Genomic DNA, 18519 nt, shown 5'->3' on the forward strand with positions numbered 1-18519 from the left:
CGCATTATTTTCCGGTGCGCTTTACGCAGTCTACCGCGAGTTACCGGTAAATACCACTAGTTACCGTAAATTCTCCTATAATACCGCAAGCAAAATAATAGTATCCGGAATTTCCGCAAGGTGGAGCTAATAAAGCTCAACCTCTCATGTTTGAGCTGTCGCCATCAAAGTCTTTAACGAAGATATTACTAATAGTATTAATAATGAATGACCTTGGACGAGCTGTAAACTCAAAGTTTTGCCCTGGTCCACATTATTTTTTTCATTGACCGTCTTTGTAAAAGTAACACCACAGCATTTCGCAATCACGCATTTGTTTCCAATCATGCAAAGTACAGTGATTCACCATGCCTTTCACATGCTCATAAAAGAGATTGATTTAGGAACATAAACATATTACCGTATGCAAACTGTACTGTATACAGTATGTATATGTATATTTAATGTCTTAACTGTGCCCGTTTAAGTATTGGATATTTATATGGAATTTTACCACTGAAGGGAAATCTTAGTACGTGAGCATAAAAAGAATAGGAGCATACTGTAACGCGTGTGAAGGCCATAAACTATATTAATTTTGGAACTTAAACATACAGTATATGGCTGGTCTCGGTACTTTAAAGAAAACATACACACCAGTATTCCATTTCTCCCTAAACATTTTAAGCATCGAAGTCTTTAACTAACGTGATACCGGAGTCAACAAGCATACTTTTAGAATTTGATTAAAAGGGAATATAATATGGAATCGCGTATCTAAAGAAATTAATAACGATATAATTATATTCATGTTGCAAAAAAACTGCAACGGACATAAAAACTCCCTTGCTTTTAACAGAGCGTTCCATAATTTCTAACTACGAAAATTATTTAAACTGCGACACTTATCATTCAACCAGAGCTCGAAATATCACAAGGATCCTCTAGAGCACAGCAAAGACTGTATTAAAAGAATCGCGTATCTTAAGAAATTAATAAGATATAATTATATTCGTGTACTGCGACAGGGCTGTGCAGGGCTGTTTCACCTCTCTCTTCATGTGACTCTATTCAAAAGCCATTTAGCAAAGAGGGGATGAGAAGAGTGAGAAACTAGTACTGTATACAGTACTTTAGATCTTTTTTTCTGAACCGGGGAAAATCTGATCATGTTTCTCTATAACAATAATAAAAAACATTGCCACACCCGGACTGTTAGTGACAAACTAGTATACCTTAGATATTTTTTTCTGAACCGGGGAAAATCTGATCATGTTTCTCTATATCAATAATAAAAACATTATTTTACATATCACCTTAATGTGATATCACCTTAAGGACAGCACATACAAGGGTTAATTGCACAATGGACCGCGCAAAGAAATTTAAAATAGTCTTCTTTAGGTGTGAGGGCAGGAGTGGATCGCAGGAGGCATAATCAGCAAATTAGGAAAACAAAGAACAGGACAGGTGAGACGTTAATACAGAGAGCGAGTGATCAGAAAAAGGAACAGCTGTTACGCCCAGGTTTTACGCTCTCTCTCTGTTGAATGAATAAAAGCATTTTATTAAAAACGCGTTTGCGTTTGTCTGGGTATTTACTTTGTAATCTGTGGTTTACATCTACTGTATTGCTTTGAGATGCCACTTTTAAAGGTGATATGTAAAATAAAGTTTATTATTGTTATAGAGAAACATGATCAGATTTTCCCTGATTCAGAAAAAAGATGATTAAAATCTGTAATCTTTCCACTTGTATGTCATCGGAAAATACAAGAAGTTTCTGCTTTGTGTAAGGATGGTATCAAAAAGTAATCTAAGTGGTGGGAAAGCTGTGCTCCTCAAAGCGCTTTACAGGATAAAAACAACAGCAATAGTGTTAAGCTGGGCAAACAATTTTTTTATAGAAATACAAAATGAGATATAATGATGTGTTCCGGCTAAGACATTAACGAGTACAACCCCCTCTCTGCAGGAGTGCTGGTTGTGACGAATTAAACCGGTTTCACAAGTATTTTCAAAGTAGAAGGGGGCGAGATTTCCAGAGAAAGACACCTCCCCCCCTCAAAAACCCAGTAAGTACAGTACTTACTAGTTAAGAAAGCTAGGCTCCTCAATGAAATCGCTTTAACATGCTAATGCGTTGGTGTAACAGTCCGGGCATGGCAAGCTTCTAATGTCAACTCGACTCGATTGGAAGACAATGAACATATTCTAGCCCTAAATGAATTAATAGCAAACATGGTTTACATAAAAGGTATTTTTCCAAGAAAGTTTATAATAATACGATCTATAGTTGAAATCTGAGCCTAAATAAATAGAAAAAGCATTTTCATAGAGCAATCACGCTGTGTTTATGTAGAAAAAGTGATTAGGTTTATGAGCAATCTAATTACTTATTCGTTTAAAACGCTATATAAAATAAAGTTTATTATTAATTTGCTGGACAGAGCGGTGAACATTATTATGGATAAGACAAAGAAAGCGATCCTGATCAGTTTAGAAATCTGTGTACGCTGTAAGGTTTTTACTTCTTAAACTTTTAAAATACACGTTTCGAATAGAAAGAAATCATCTTCCTGGTACAGTATGTATAGCAAACCAGCACGTCTTTTTTCTCCAATCAGAGGGGTTAGAAGCTCGGTTAAAAGCAAAGGAGATTGTCTGTTATAGTGGACATAAAAACTAAAGTTCGATGGCATTATATCCTAGAAAACACAGATCGGGGCCAGACCAGGAGAATGCCCGCAGCGTAAAAGAAAATGCCTGATGAACTAGGGATTGGACAGTTTCCAAGTGCTTGTACAATCGATGGAAATGTTCAAATAAATGTGCAAAAGAAATAAAATAATCATTTATTTCTTTATCATATTGGCTAGCTAATGTCCTTTGCTAGCTAGTGGCTGTGTTTCTGCGTTGGGTAGCAACGGGTGACTGTTCTCAGGCGAAAGATGTAAACAGCTTAATTTTCGTGTTAAATAATTTTTTTAAATTAAAATTCATTCCATACAGCAATCGCATATTTGGGTACCGTTTCATAAAACTTTCATGCTTAAAATGTTTAGGGAGAAATAGAAGACTGATAATGGAATGGAATGGAATGAATGGTAAGTGTCGCAGTTTAAATAATTTTCTTGTTAGAAATTATGAAACGCTCTGTTAAAAGCAAGGGAGTTTTTATGTCCATTGCAGTAAAAGAAAATGCCTGACAAAGTAGGGCTTGGACAGATTCCAAGTGCATTTTTGCAATTTACGTTGCATTGTCCATTTTGCTGCTGTAATACAGTTTAAAATAAGTCTAAATTTAAGGGAATAAGGGAAACGTTTTTTCAAAGAAATGTTTGTTAAAAACAAAGTCATGGTTCCACAGTGGGATTCGATCACAGACCGCGTGACATGGGAGTCAGGAACCTAACCCACAGCGCCACCGGCAAGGTCACATGCTGAAAAAGCACTACAGAAACATTATCAACAAACAATGTATAGCGTGTACTATTCTTGTGTTGCGGTACATGAATATAATTATATCGTTATTAATTTCTTTAGATACGCGATTCCATATTATATTCCCTTTTAATCAAATTCTAAAAGTATGCTTGTTGACTCCGGTATCTCATTAGTTAAAGACTTCAATGCTTAAAATGTTTAGGGAGAAATGGAATACTGGTGTGTATTTTTTCTTTAAAGTACCGAGACCAGCCATATATATGTTTATGTTCCAAAATTAATATCGTTTATGGCCTTCACACGCGTTACAGTATGCTCCTATTCTTTTTTATGCTCAGCTTCTTGGATTTCCCTTCAGTGGTAAAATTCCATATAAATATTCAATACTACAACGGGCACAGTAAAGACGTTTACTGTAAATCTTTCTACGACAGACCAACGGACCACGAGTGCCCCTGTCGGTCAACCAATCACGTACCGCGGTACCGCGCGTCATCGTGCATCACAATGCGCGACGCCGTAGCCAATTACCTCCAGTACATGTGTGTACCGCGCACTTTGAATGGCTGCATCTGTATGTAATGTTTTGGAGGAATGCAGATGGGAGAATTAATTAAAAGAGAAGAATGCATGATTCAGGTGATGGAACACAAGTCAGATTACTCAGGTAATAGTACTTGAGATTGGAACGCATGAAGGGAAGAAGAACACATTCATTAATGTGTCAGTTAACACCACACCATTTGAATGCCATAATTAAAGGAGCCTGAGCTGCATCATGGGAGAAGGCACCGGGGATGGCAAGGGCTGTGAACGAGGAGGCCTGCAACCATACTATACTGATACTATGCACTCATACCCTTAGGGGAAGTGAGCATCAGCAACCTACTGGGACAAATCAAAGGAGGACTGAGGAAAGGAGAGAGACTAAAAATTAAAGGCAGGGGCATATGTGTAGTGGATTGGATGCACTAATTATAGAGAAAAGGGTGGGTGGTGTAGGAAAAGAACAGAGTGAGCAGGATTAGGTGAAGAGAGAAAATGTGGAAAGAGAGATGAAGGGGGCGCCATTGTGTGGAGATCCAGGTAGGGCTGGCAAGATCAGGAGAATTGAAAGAAAAGAACAGACAGCAAAGAGTTTGTTGTTTTCCATGGAGAATTTGAAGTTGGAAAGCTGCTTGTTCAAGAAGAGTGTAGTGTGCTCTCTGAAGGCACCAGTTCTGTAGGGTTTGGGCATTTACTGGGACAATTATTAATTGTAGCAGTAAATCACAAAATTTTGATGGCTTTAGAATCCAACCATGCGATATAACTCAAACAAGGCACACACACAGGTACTAATACACGAGGATACATTTATTAATACATAGATTATGCATGTAAACCTAACAGATCTTATCGAGAGGGTTATCAGAATACAAAAGGTATATATTCAGTCAGTTTCAAAGAGTTACATATATCAAGAGGACATACGTTCAGTATATCATTCATTTAGACCGTTTCGTAAATGAACTTGGTTATAACTTCTACATTAGATACTCAAAACAAGTACATAACTCTTAGGAATTAAATTGATATCAACTGGTTGGGATAACAATTTAATTCTCGAGCTGTAATGCATTGAAGTTGAATACTCATCCAATCTCTGGGGATTCAGATCTCCTGCGGGCTCTCTGGCTCTGTGCCAGGCTGTGCTGCGCGGCTTGCGACGGTGCGCTGCTCACACTCACTGACTGCCTAGTTAGTGTTGGCTTTAAGTAGCACAGTTTGTGCACAGGAGAAAAGATGACTGTAGGTCCCAGCAAGTCAGGAAGAGGACTGGTTCGTTCCTGATGAAGAGCTAGTTCTGAATAGTGATTCAGCTGTCCACAGTTCTGACCTGTTCACGAGGCCTGCTGCTGGTGCTAACCTCGGGTGGATCCTCTGGTTACTCTCTGGCAACCTCAGCTCTAGACTCTTAGAACAAAGGAAAGTTCTGGCACTCGGACACACTGGCCGTTCCGTGGTTGTCCGGGCTGAGTCTCAGGATGGTCAGGAGGCGCGCTGCGAGAATGTCCTGCCCTTGGGAGCCTTCTGCTCCTGGGCTGTCCTGCCCTGGAATTCTCCTTTGAAAAGTCCACAAGTTCTCCTACAGGCTCTCTGTGTTGCCTGTTTTTACCTGGAGGAACTTCAGCTCGGTGATTGGCTGAAAGTTCCATGGGCATCAGAGTCCCACGTGGGTTACTCGGCCCTACCAGTCCCTGATTGGTTGATCAAGGTGAGATATGAGTCACTTACTCCTGACACTTAGGAATGCAGTCCAGATGTCCATCTGGCACTCCCTAGACAGATAGGCGCCAATGGATGACCATTGATCATGATAGCCAGGCTTAGCTAAGTGCATCCCCATTTGGGAGCTGTCCCTTATCAAAAGAAAACATCTTTAAATCAGCCTGCATGAATAGTTTCTCTGTGGCTGCACCACAGAGATGAACAGAGAGATGGGGCCTCATTTGGGAAAGCACCCCAACACTTAATTCTGTCTTATTAACAAGCATTGCCGCTACAAGAGGAAGAAAGTGACTCCATTCCTGGTGAACACGCCAAAGGTAAGGTCACAGCAGGCAGCCAGAGAGTATTATTATGTAGAGATTGTAGGGAAGAAGGGCACAATTAGACTTCCTCCTGAATATCTGTAAAGTAATACCATTTCTTAGTTATTTCCATCATTAGATTATATAAATAAATACATGATTTCCATCAAAGAGAAACATTATTCTAATTAAATCTCTACATAATTTTGTTAAACTGCAGGATGAAGAAAATAAGGGCCTTTCTGATGAAGACATTCGGGCAGAGGTAGACACTTTTATGTTTGAGGGACATGACACTACTGCTAGTGGGATTTCCTGGATCCTGTACAGCCTGGCATCAAATCCAGAACACCAGAAAAAATGCAGAGAGGAAGTTCTCATGGCTTTAGAAGGGAAAGACACCGTGGACTGGTTTGTCAGCCTTAACCAATTTATATATTATGGTATCTTATTATTGCGGATTAATTCTCAATATGTGCTTGCAAGTGGCAAGGAAATCGCTAGGATTACTACAGCTGGTAGCCTGGGAGACACCCAACTCTGATAACATTTAGCTAATAGGATGCCAAAGCTTTCAGACTCTTTAACTCTTAGCAAACCTAATTGTTTCGCTTAGAATGAAGACAAAATTTTACATAATGGGGTTGAACTTCTTTTTTCCACAAAATACTCCATACGTCGGCCAATTATACTGCCAGTATTACCAGTATCCAAGGCAGTATAGATTTTTTAATATTTGGTAAAAATGTTATCTTTTACTGCTAATGATTTGCCTATAATAACACATTTTACAGAATTATATGAAAGCAAACAATACTGAAACACTTTTTTTTTAAAAATTAAAGAGCTTTTAAGAATATGCTGTACGAAATATTAGACCTTTTTGAACTGATTACATTCTGAGATTAACAAAAAGAAGGGCATGCAGTTTGTGTGAATGATAGACGTACAGGTTCAGTACCTTTAACCACACTGCAGCATTTTCTTATCTTAGTAAATTAAACATTAATAATGGTCTGAGAATGTGGTAGGCAAAGCTTTTATATCACAGCAGCAATACCATTATTTAGCCTAATTGTGTCCGTGGCTAAGCAATGCTAAGCCTGGTCAGTTCCAAGATGGGAAATGTCTACGAAAAATCATACCACTGCTGTAACTAAGAGGCACTCTTGCCCCTGGACCAAAATTTCCAATGCCTTATTGTGGTGGCAGAGGACAAGGTACTATAGAGTGTACAGGAACAAGTAATAGGTTTATTCCATGATGAAACGAGTGTGCACCTTGTGACTTTAATATTATCATTTATGTTTTTTTTTATTATAGGGATGATCTTAGTAAAATACCATACACAACAATGTGTATAAAGGAGTCACTCCGCCTATACCCCCCTGTGCCAGGGATATCCCGGAAACTCACCAAACCCATGACATTCTTTGATGGACGAACAGTTCCCGAAGGTTTAGCTTTATTTCCATTATTTATTTGTGTGTAAATGAAAGTAAACTAAAATATTTTTTATTAAAAAACAAGATAAATTACACATATTAAATAACAATAAAAATTAAACAAGTCCTGTTTTAGTGTTTAATATCAAACTGTGTGTAAACTTTGTCCTTGACAATTAAGTGAAAAGACTAATTCAGCAGACTCTCAAACTAACAAATAAAATATTAACAAGATATCTCTTTGATCAATTACTGAGTCATCAGTAAATGGAGACTACAAAATATAGAATACTGATGTGAATGATGTAAGTATGAATATGGGTTGACTTGTAGCAATTCCTCTATGAGTGCAAAGTAGTTAAGAAAATAATCAACATTACAAATAACTTGTTTTGCTTTCTGCTATGCTAGTAGTTCAGTAATCTAATCTACTTAGCTAGTAGTTAGTTAAATTCCCCTGAAAATGTGTCCCATACAACTCAGGACTCCAATTTATCCAGGGATAAATATCATCATGTAGAATGCATGTGCAACGTTTTTGTTTCAGATTTGCAATTTCAATTCAATTGTATGTGTTCTAGACCTTCATCTTTTCTATACACAATGAAACAGGTTCAATTTACAAGTTATTAGTAACTTACAAATAAGTTCCATGCAGAACCTAAAAACTGCGTACATGCTGGAGTGATGTTTAATAAATATATTTACATTAATTAATAATCTAAACATTAAAAATGATTGATGGACATGCATATCTGTTTTCATGTTAAGGATGAGCAAATCAATAAAATGTTATGCTGTGGTTAGAGCCCCATCTCGCTTAAACATTGATTAATTCAACTACCTAAAAGATCATGAGTACCTGAGAAAATGCAGTGGAAATCCAAGCAGTCCCTGCAACACTATTTGAAATATGGCATAAGTGTCTTTCCCAGTACCAAAAATGTATTGAATTTGTAATGTGTCATATACATAAGACTATTTTAATTTATTTAGACTAGGATATTATAAATATATTAGGATATTTCGTTTCTGAGAAATTGTAGTATGCTTAAACTAAATCATTTTGAATGGCCCTCAGTTGTATTAACACTTCTACATGTTCTTTGGGAATTGGATGCAATTATCTCTAGAAATGTATTTCATAGCTAAATTATTGGGTCAGCAGCACTATCATTTACAGTATAGCATACTGTATATAAGTAACAAGTAATATGACAGTGTAATATGAATATTTATCATTCATGTATATTTTATTTAAAAGATTCACCTTTTTACTTTCTTAAAGGTTTTATTTTAGGAATAAGCATCTACAGCATTCATAGGAATTCTAGTGTTTGGGAAAATCCAGAGGTAGGTTTAAAGACATTTTAAAAACAATAAATACATTGAAAACCATATTGGTTATCTGAGGAAAATAATTCTTCTACAAATCACTCTTTTTGATGCACCAGATTCATACTGCTTGCCTATTTTATGTGAAGAGATATGTTTTTTGTCATGAAAACTAATGGTTCTTTCTCAGTTGTTAACATGTAAAAAGGATCAATTAATCAAAATGTAGTTTGATTTGACTTAAAAATAATCATTGTTGCTTAATTGTGACTTTGGATCTAAGCAACTACTTTTAAGATAGTCCAGCCTACTACAAAAAAGTGTTCTTTCCTTAACATTTCTTTATATATGTACAGTAAAGCATCATTTAACATATAAAGGTTTGGAATTGTGGAATGGCTAATAGAAGATTAAAACTTGATTTCTTTGTTTTCTGCTTTGCATTGTAGATATTTGATCCTCTGAGGTTTTTACCTGAAAACTGTGCCAAACGACATCCCTATGCTTTTGTTCCTTTTTCTGCAGGACCAAGGTTTGTGCTTGTCAATAGTGTACACTATGGGATCGCATGTTGTCAATGTATTGTTCTGTAAATATAAAGTTCCAGAAATAACAGAAATAAAAGCAGTCTCTGATTTACCTATTTATGACCTCAGGTATCACTATTCGAGCATTTCTAACCTCTCAACCGAATAATCCCTAAACGTGAATGAATATAGAATTCCTTGGGCAATGTTTAATGCAATTTCACAATATTATTTTTTAAAGTACAATTTTCACATAAATCATCCTGAAGCAGTGTATATTCCACTCAGTGTATCATCCACTCACGTGTATTCTCCACTCATGTGTATGGTGGTAAAATATGGCATGGATGAACTCGTGAATTGCCATTATCTGTCTCAGTTCTTTGACACTATTATTAATATCATTATTACTATTGTTGTTGTTGTAATTATTATTATTATTATTATTATTATTATTAAACATCTGTCTTTAGTTTCAGTTTAACATTGTGTCAGAACATCTTGTGTTTCACATGTTTCACATTAGAAGAGAAACTTGTAGAAAGTCATTCTATTTTTCATTCTTTATTTACATATTATAGGAACATATTCTTTATGTTGAGCCATCATTTTAAGGCACAAATTAATAAGGAAAGTCACCCATGCATATACTGTGCGAGCCACGGAAAAACTGTGAGCACCTACTGTGGTGTCACAGGGGATTGGATAAAACAAAACGAGATGAAATTGTCCGAAAAACTCATACCACGCATTTTCCTTTTAAAACTTCCCGGTTCTGTCCCGCCTTCGCTCCTCTGTCTGATGATTGTCTACAATTTCCCTATATCTTAAAGCCCAATCCGTATTCCAATTTCTGTTTAGTTTTCCAGTCCGTTATTTATAAATACAGTCACCAAATACAAATACAAATACAAATACAAAAGAAGTTCAAAAGGATTATCATACAAAACTATCCATGAGGGATTACATATGTACTGCTAATAACTTTATTAAGTATTAGATAATGAGTTAGATTTTTTTAGGCCTTTAAACTTTCCAGACAGCGAAAAGACCTCAGTTCTTGATCCAAAATTTTAGTGCCATTTAAGGAATTGTAAGATTTACGGTAAAGAAAAGATCAATTCAATCATCTCCTGTTTAAGAACAAAACAGTTTGTTTTTTTTAAAAGGACATTGCATGTTATTCTAAAAAGCATTCTTCTATAGTAGCCTGTATCTTTGGCTTTTGTGTAAAGATGCTGTTTTATAAAAAGTGAAATTTAATATTGATCAGTTAAAAGAAGTGAGAACATTTAAGTTCCAGAAATTCAGTCCTTTCTGGAAGACATTTTCTGACTTAAAAACAGAATCGTGATTTTACATATGAAGTATGATACACTGTCATAATTAAGACACAGGTTAGTATGTGGTATGACCTCACTGATCATTAATGCAGTCCCAGCTGCATGGACACATACAGATGCAGCCATTCAAAACGAGCGGGCGATACCGCATTATTTTGTGGTGCGCTTTACGCAGTCTACCGCGAGTTACCGTAAATTCTCCTATAATACCGCAAGCAAAATAATAGTATCCGGAATTTCCGCAAGGTGGAGCTAATAAAGCTCAACCTCTCATGTTTGAGCTGTCGCCATCAAAGTCTTTAACGAAGATATTACTAACAGTATTAATAATGAATGACCTTGGACAAGCTGTAAACAAAGTATTGCCTTTGTCCACGTTCTTTTTTTCATTGACCGTCTTTGTAAAAGTAACACCACAGCATTTCGCAATCACGCATTTGTTTCCAATCATGCAAAGTACAGTAATTTTTGAGAATTGATTCACCATGCCTTTCACATGCTCATAAAAGAGATTGATTTAGGAACATAAACATATTACCGTATGCAAACTGTACTGTATACAGTATGTATATGTATATTTAATGTCTTAACTGAACCCATTTAAGTATTGAATATTTATATGGAATTTTACAACTGAAGGGAAATCTTAGTAGCTGAGCATAAAAAGAATAGGAGCATATTGCAACGCGTGTGAAGGCCATAAACGATATTAATTTTGGAACTTAAACATACAGTATATGGCTGGTCTCGGTACTTTAAAGAAAACATACACACCAGTATTCCATTTCTCCCTAAACATTAAGCATCGAAGTCTTTAACTAACGTGATACCGGAGTCAACAAGCATACTTTTAGAAATTGATTAAAAGGGAATATAATATGGAATTGCGTATCTAAAGAAATTAATAATTATATAATTATATTCATGTACCGCAACACAAGAATAGTACACGCTGTACATTTTCTGTTGATAATGTTTCTGTAGTGCTTTTTCAGCACTCTGCACGCGACTTTACCGGTGGTGCTGTGGGTTAGGTTCCTGACTCCCACGTCACACGGTCTGTGATCGAATCCCACTGGATTTTTTTTAACAAACATTTCTTTGAAAAAATGAAACGTTTCCTTAGTCAGAGATTAATTAAAACCTCACCTGCACCAAACAAATTTATATTTCTAAATATCACAACATGATAGAATTTAAGTCATTTTAATAACAATGAATAGTCACCTAGGCGTTACAATATTTACATTTATATTGATTTAAATTGCGTTTAAATTGCCTTTATTTAAAACCCATAAATAAAGCTGATACCGTTTAGACTTTTAATTATTTAAAACTGTATTACAGCAGCATAATGCACAATGCAACGTAAATCGCTATCTTTGTCTTCTGTGTAATAATGTTCACCTCTCTGTCCAGCAAATTAACAATAGTAATAATAATGAACTTTATTGTATATGGCGCCTTTAAAGGTGGCTCCTCAAAGCGCTTTACAGGTTAAAAACAATAACAACAATACTGTTAGGCTGGGCAAACGATTTTTTTTTTAAGAAATACAAAATGAGATATAATGATGTGTTCCGGCTTAGACATTAACGAAGAGCATAACACGTGGGCGGCGTAGAGGTCGGCTCTGGCTTTCCCATCTACTGTATGCACTGCAAGTACAACCCCCCTCTCTGCAGGAGTGCTGGCTGTGACGAATTAAACCGGTTTCACAGGTATTTTCAAAGTAGAAGGAGCCGAGATTTCCAGCGAAAGACACCTCCCCCCCTCAAAAACCCAGTAAGTACAGTACTTACTAGTTAAAGGCTAGGCTCCTCAATGAAATCGCTTTAACATGCTAATGCATTGGTGTAACAGTCCGGGCGTGGCAAGCTTCTAATTTCAACCCGACTACGGAGAAAGGAACCCTTCTTTCATTAGAAGACAATGAACATATTTTAGCCCTGAATGAATTAATAGCAAACATGGTTTACATAAAAGACATTTTTCCAAGAAAGTTTAGCCTTTGTCACTAATGAAACCACTTAATAAAGACATAAATATAAAAATCTTAAGATTTTTAAAATACATGACTTTGCTAAAATTTATTTGAAAATAAAAACGATTACAAACGCCAGGGGAGAGAGAGAACAGGGGAGGGATGATGGTTTTGCATAAGGGGCGGGGCTATGGAAATGAGGTCTGTTTGTGAATGTGGAGTTACATGTTCTGGCTGTTTGTGAATTATAGTTGTTGAGTATGGAGTGTTAAGGTATTGTGTAATGCTTTATGTTGAAAATTGAGGTGGATTTTGTTTATGATAAAGAGGATAAACTGGGAGGAGGGTTTGGTTTTGCATAAGGGGCGGGATTATGATAATTGGAGGAATTTGCGAGAGTATAATGGTTCGATATATTTGATTTTGTATTGTGGTTGTTATCTATTTTTTTGGTTGGTATTATGTTTATATGGTTGTTTTTGTTGGTTGGTTGTTATTATGGTTATTAATAATACGATCTATAGTTGAAATCTGAGCCTAAATAAAAAGAAAAAGCAAGTGATTAGGTTTATGAGCAATCTAATTACTTATTCGTTTAAAACGCTATATAAAATAAAGTTTATTATTAATTTGCTGGACAGAGTGGTGAACATTATTATGCATAAGACAAAGATAACGATCCTGATCAGTTTAGAAATCTGTGTACGCTGTAAGGTTTTTACTTCTTAAACTTTTAAAATACACGTTTTGAATAGAAAGAAATCCTCTTCCTGGTACAGTACTGTATGTATAGCAAACCAGCACGTCTTTTTTCTCCAATCAGAGGGGTGTCAGATGGTGTCAGCCAATCACCATTCTGAAGCCCTACCATAATCTCTGGTATGGGGAGACCCCAGAATTCTGTCCCATAGTTTAGACAGATGATAGATACTTTTATTGATCCCGTGAGGGAAATAAAGTAAATCATTTTCATTTTAGGAAATTATTAAACGCTCGGTTAAAAGAAAAGGAGATTGTCTGTTATAGTGGACATAAAAACAAGAGTTCGCTGGCATTATATCCTAGAAGACACAGACCGGCGCCAGACCGGTAAAATGCCTGATGAACTAGGGATTGGACAGTTGCTTGTACAATCGATGGAAATGTTCAAATAAATGTGCAAAAGAAATAAACAAAATAATCATTTATTTCTTTATCATATTGGCTAGCTAATGTCCTCTCTTTGCTAGTTAGTGGCTGTGTTTCTGCGTTGGGTAGCAACGGGTGACTGTTCTCAGGCGGAAGATGTAAACAGCTTAATTTTTGTGTTAAATAATTTTAAAAAATTAAAATTCATTCTATACAGCAATCGCATATTTGGGTACCGTTTCATAAAACTTTCATGCTTAAAATGTTTAGGGAGAAATGGAAGACTGGTGTGTATTTTTTCTTTAAACTACCAAGACCAGCCATACACAGTACAATTTATGTACATACAGTAATGTTTATGTTCCTAAATTAATATCGTTTATGACCTTCAGATGCGTTATGCTCCTCTTCTTTTTATGCTCAGCTACTAAAATTTCCCTTTAGTGGTAAAATTCCATATAAATATTCAAAACTAAGTGGATTAAAATGTGCACAGTAAAGACATTAAATGATTAAATCTTTTCACTACCAACCAATGCACCACGAGTGCCCCTGTCGGTCATTTTGGCCAGCCAATCACTTACCGCAGTGCCCTCCGGTGCCCTGCGGTGGCTTGTGGGTAGGTTACTGTACCGCGGGTTTTTACCGCTTATTTTGAATGGCTGCATCTGTAGATCATATTAATGTCTGAATACACTCTGGGGCATCTTCTGCAACTCTGTATAGGTGTGGACAATTCATGAGGTTGGTTGGTCATGTTGTCTCCTTTTGATACCATTATTGAGTTGGTCCCACGGGTCCCACTTAATAAACCTTTATTTTCTTAAGGTCATACCATTGCAATCCTTTCATTCTGTAGTCTAACATTATCCTGGTATACTCAACTCTTCTGGATAAGTTTAAAAGAAAGGCGAAAGAAATACAAAAAAAATCACAATTTGTATGACATCACATGTTTTCAGCTTAATATTTTTAATAAACAAACTCTCCCTTTATCAGGGTTCCTTATATTGCACTTTTCACTTTACTAAACCCCACAGTTCTTCCTTACAATCTCCTCCGAGATTGTTGCTCTTCTTCTTTCCCTTTACAGCTGGGCTCTACTTCTGCACTCACACCAGCAATGTTTCACACCTACTGCTACCTCTACTCCAGGTCTCTCACTACTGAGCCTCAGAACATGGAGATCTTGTGTTTGCTTTCACCTGCAACAGCTAGCTCAGGACTGAACTACTCTGCCTAAAGCTCCCTCACAGCTCCAATTTATATTACTCCAACTCAGTTTAGCTGTGATTACCTAACCCCCCCCCCCCAATGAGTGCTCCACCCCTTAAAGACATCATACCCTGGACAGCATATATGAATTTGCAGCTTTTGACTGGTTCTCAGTTTTTGATGAGGCTTGTCTTCAGCTTGTTTTCCTGATAACAAAACATGTAAAAGAAAAAACATAACTAACGATTTAGCAAAATTTTGGTACCTGTTTGTGTAATATGTCTGAATGTAAAATTGATTGCATTTTTTATCAGTGTAATTAAAACTAAATATTGTCATTACATTAATAAAGTATCACATACTATATATATGTTATATTAACACTATAACATTTTGTGCCAAACAGGTTTAACTAGAAAAATGCAATGAGATTATAAATGTGAGTTATTAACTGGAATTCGAGACAGAAAACTATAGAAAGTTAATTTACTCAGTTATTAATGGTGATTGTGAAGATCCTAATTACAATCATCATGGAACTTTATATAATGAAAATAAACACCTCCCTTTGCATTAGTCTCAAGCATCCCTCCTTCATCCTATCTACACTTTGCAGTTAGTCCTTGGTTAACTCCTCTCTGAATCAGGTTTAAGCCTCCTGGTCCTATGGCTAGGAAGCTGCCCATTAACCAAGCGAGGTAAGTCAAACCTATCCTACCAAACAATCCAGACATTCACAAAGCACTCTACTTTGCTTTTTCCTCCAGAACTCTTTTTAACAGACCATAACAGTTATAATCAAAAGCCTCTTTGATACTGAGCTTTCCTTTTGTAAAACAGAAGAATTGTTTTTTGGATGGTGCTACAATGATACTAATTTATTTTTAGTAACTTATAACATGTATTAATTTGTAATAAATTGCTCCTGTAATACATTTGTACATTCCTCTTCCAAATAGGAACTGTATCGGACAGAACTTTGCCATGAATGAGATGAAAGTTGCGGTAGCATTGACCCTGAAGCGCTTTGAACTGGCAGTTGATCCAAACAAGACTCCAAAGAAGATTCCTAAGCTGGTTCTTCGTTCACTAAATGGGATACACCTAAAAATCAAACATGCTTCAAGAAAAACCTGAATTCAAACCTTGTAACTGTACTGACAATTTTTTCATTATTCTGCCTTTCTAAAATAGAAGTAAAATAGAAGTACAGGTGTAATTTAGTTTAAAAAATCAGGTTTGTTTTGATATATATGGTAACTTGCAAATTTATTCCTGTAAAGTTTCCACATTTCTTGCTATCTAAACTTTTAATCATGGTATTTTCAAAGGAATTTATATTCTACACCAAACAAATCCAAATAAATAAATGCTGAAAATGTGGGAATAAAATGAGATTTGGGAAAAAAAATGTTTCTCAATTGCATAAGTATTCATCCTCTTTTCTATGGCCACCCTAAGACTGTTTGGGTGCAAAAGCATAGTTTGTGAGGTCACAGAATTATTGTCTCAATGTAATCAAATTCTTTAACTTGACTATAGAGTTATCTGTCTCTGTAACATTCCTTGGACAAAGATTCAATTTCAAGCCATAATGCATATAGTGATATGACAAATTGACCAGAAAGACTAAGGAGCTTACAAAACAAATCAGGTATACAATGTGCTTCTGTAGTTTGGTGAAATTGTACTAACAAAGAAACAAGCCAACAAATATAAAGGGAAAGCATATTTCATGCTTTGGTGTTAATTCAATTGGTTGAGGAAATGACAGTATTAGCCAACGGTCACAACCTCCCTTACTTATGATGACTGAACCAAAGAGGATGCTGCAACAGTGAAGTTAAAGTGAAGATAGGGGTGCTAGAAAAGATGTGTGTAGAGTTTTATAGGAACTGAGGAGACACACATGTAGCACAGAGTGAATGAGAAGCTCTTATGATGCAGGCTTGAGTTTGTTTGGTTGAGTAGATTTGGATATGCATTGTTTCAGCTTTTCTCTAAAGAAGAATGAAGTGTCTAAGAAGCATGTATGATGCAGGTGATGGAATGCAACTTTCAGGGTAGAGTGTCAGCGACCAGGATGGGCTCCTATAGGGACAGAGATAAAGGAGGATTGAAAAGAGGAGAGACAAAACTGTACAATTAGAGACTGGAGTGGACTGCGTACTTGATCAGAAAGATAAAGAAGAAAGGGGGGTGGGAAGATCAAGCATGATCCAGAGAACAGAGGTGGGGAGAGAGACAAAGTAACTGCTTTTCCAAAGGTCCATGAAGGGATAAGGGGAACTGAATAAAAAAACAGACACCCTGGCAGAGACAATGTCTGTTGTTTTCTGTGGAGAAACAGGTGGAAGTGCTGCTTGTGTTAGAAATTCCAAATTTGAGACACGTCTGCCTCCAACATTACCAGAATTTTAGTGCTAAAAAGATGAGAACAGAGTTGTGGGCATTTAGCAGTATTTATATGTAGGGGAGCAGTAGTGTGAATTTTACTTCATCCGAAACGTTTATTAAAACCATTAATGGCACAGATCAAAAGGGGTTTATTTAAATTCTTCAGGCATATGACAGGAGATTTTATGGTTAGATGAGACATAGATTTTGGCCTAAGTCAAAGCATTACATCACCATGTTAACTCCATCCTTACTGTTGAGCAAGGAGGTTTTAGCATGATGTTGTGGGAATATTTCTTATTTTCATGGTTTTAGGAAACTTGTTGTAAGAAACAGGTAGGGAAAATGGATGCTACACATTACAGGCAAGAGACAAGAGAGTGTGGTTGAATTACTCATGAATTATAAACTGGGTAGGAAATGGACTTTTAAGTGGGACAATGACCTGAAACAAGGCCAAAGCAAAAGAAAATGAATGGTGACTCTTGAAATCATTAAATCTTCTCCAAAAACCTGCAGCATTTTTCTCAGATAATATTGACAATACTACAGTATTCCACTGTGCAAAATTTGTGGAGATCTGTCCAAAAATATTAATGGTGCTACTGTATATCAACACAGGGGCTGAATACCTATATGCTATCAGTGATTTTTTTCTGTGTACATCTTTACAGGTTCTTGCTGACATTTAAACGATTTTCTTAACTATTTTGTATTTAATTATTATAGTTAAAGGGCAGGGAATGTACTATAAATTGTTGCTAATGTGCTAAGTTTCCAAAAAATAAGTAGTTAATGTTAATACCTTACTGCATATTTAATGTTTGTATAAAAACTCAATTATGCTAACATTAAAATCAGATGCAAAAATTAAATTGTTTTGTGGTTTTGCATTTATATTTGTATTTGGACTCTATGGTGACACAAAGGCTTGACTGTACATGGGTTTTGAAGTTAAGAAGACAGGAATCTTTTGTATAATGATTCCTTGTGTTAGCTATGTCAGCTATGTGGATAGGTCTATATGCAGTTACATTGACTTCCTCATAAGTGGCAAATTCAAGCCCTTAAGGTAGAAAAAAATCAGGTTCTATAGGCCAGTTTAAATTCTGAACTTGGGAACCTGGGAAAAAATACATTTGAACA

The 18519-nt window shown here is 36.2% G+C and overlaps 1 protein-coding gene across 1 annotated transcript in view; it reads left to right on the forward strand.

The window, feature by feature from the left end:
- LOC148652200 (cytochrome P450 4B1-like) overlaps positions 1 to 16387 on the forward strand; it is a 42125-nt gene extending 25738 nt beyond the window's left edge. Inside the window, exons 8-12 of the mRNA XM_088598888.1 lie at positions 6220 to 6410; positions 7323 to 7456; positions 8733 to 8797; positions 9229 to 9311; positions 15936 to 16387. Coding sequence (XP_088455014.1) covers positions 6220 to 6410; positions 7323 to 7456; positions 8733 to 8797; positions 9229 to 9311; positions 15936 to 16113 — 651 coding nt within the window. The 3' untranslated portion in view covers positions 16114 to 16387. The remainder of the gene's footprint in view (positions 1 to 6219; positions 6411 to 7322; positions 7457 to 8732; positions 8798 to 9228; positions 9312 to 15935) is intronic.
- The last annotated feature ends 2132 nt before the right edge of the window (positions 16388 to 18519 follow it).

Source organism: Lepisosteus platostomus, chromosome 11, assembly GCF_059453375.1.
Source record: "Lepisosteus platostomus isolate fLepPlt1 chromosome 11, fLepPlt1.hap1, whole genome shotgun sequence".
Taxonomy (NCBI): domain Eukaryota; kingdom Metazoa; phylum Chordata; class Actinopteri; order Semionotiformes; family Lepisosteidae; genus Lepisosteus; species Lepisosteus platostomus.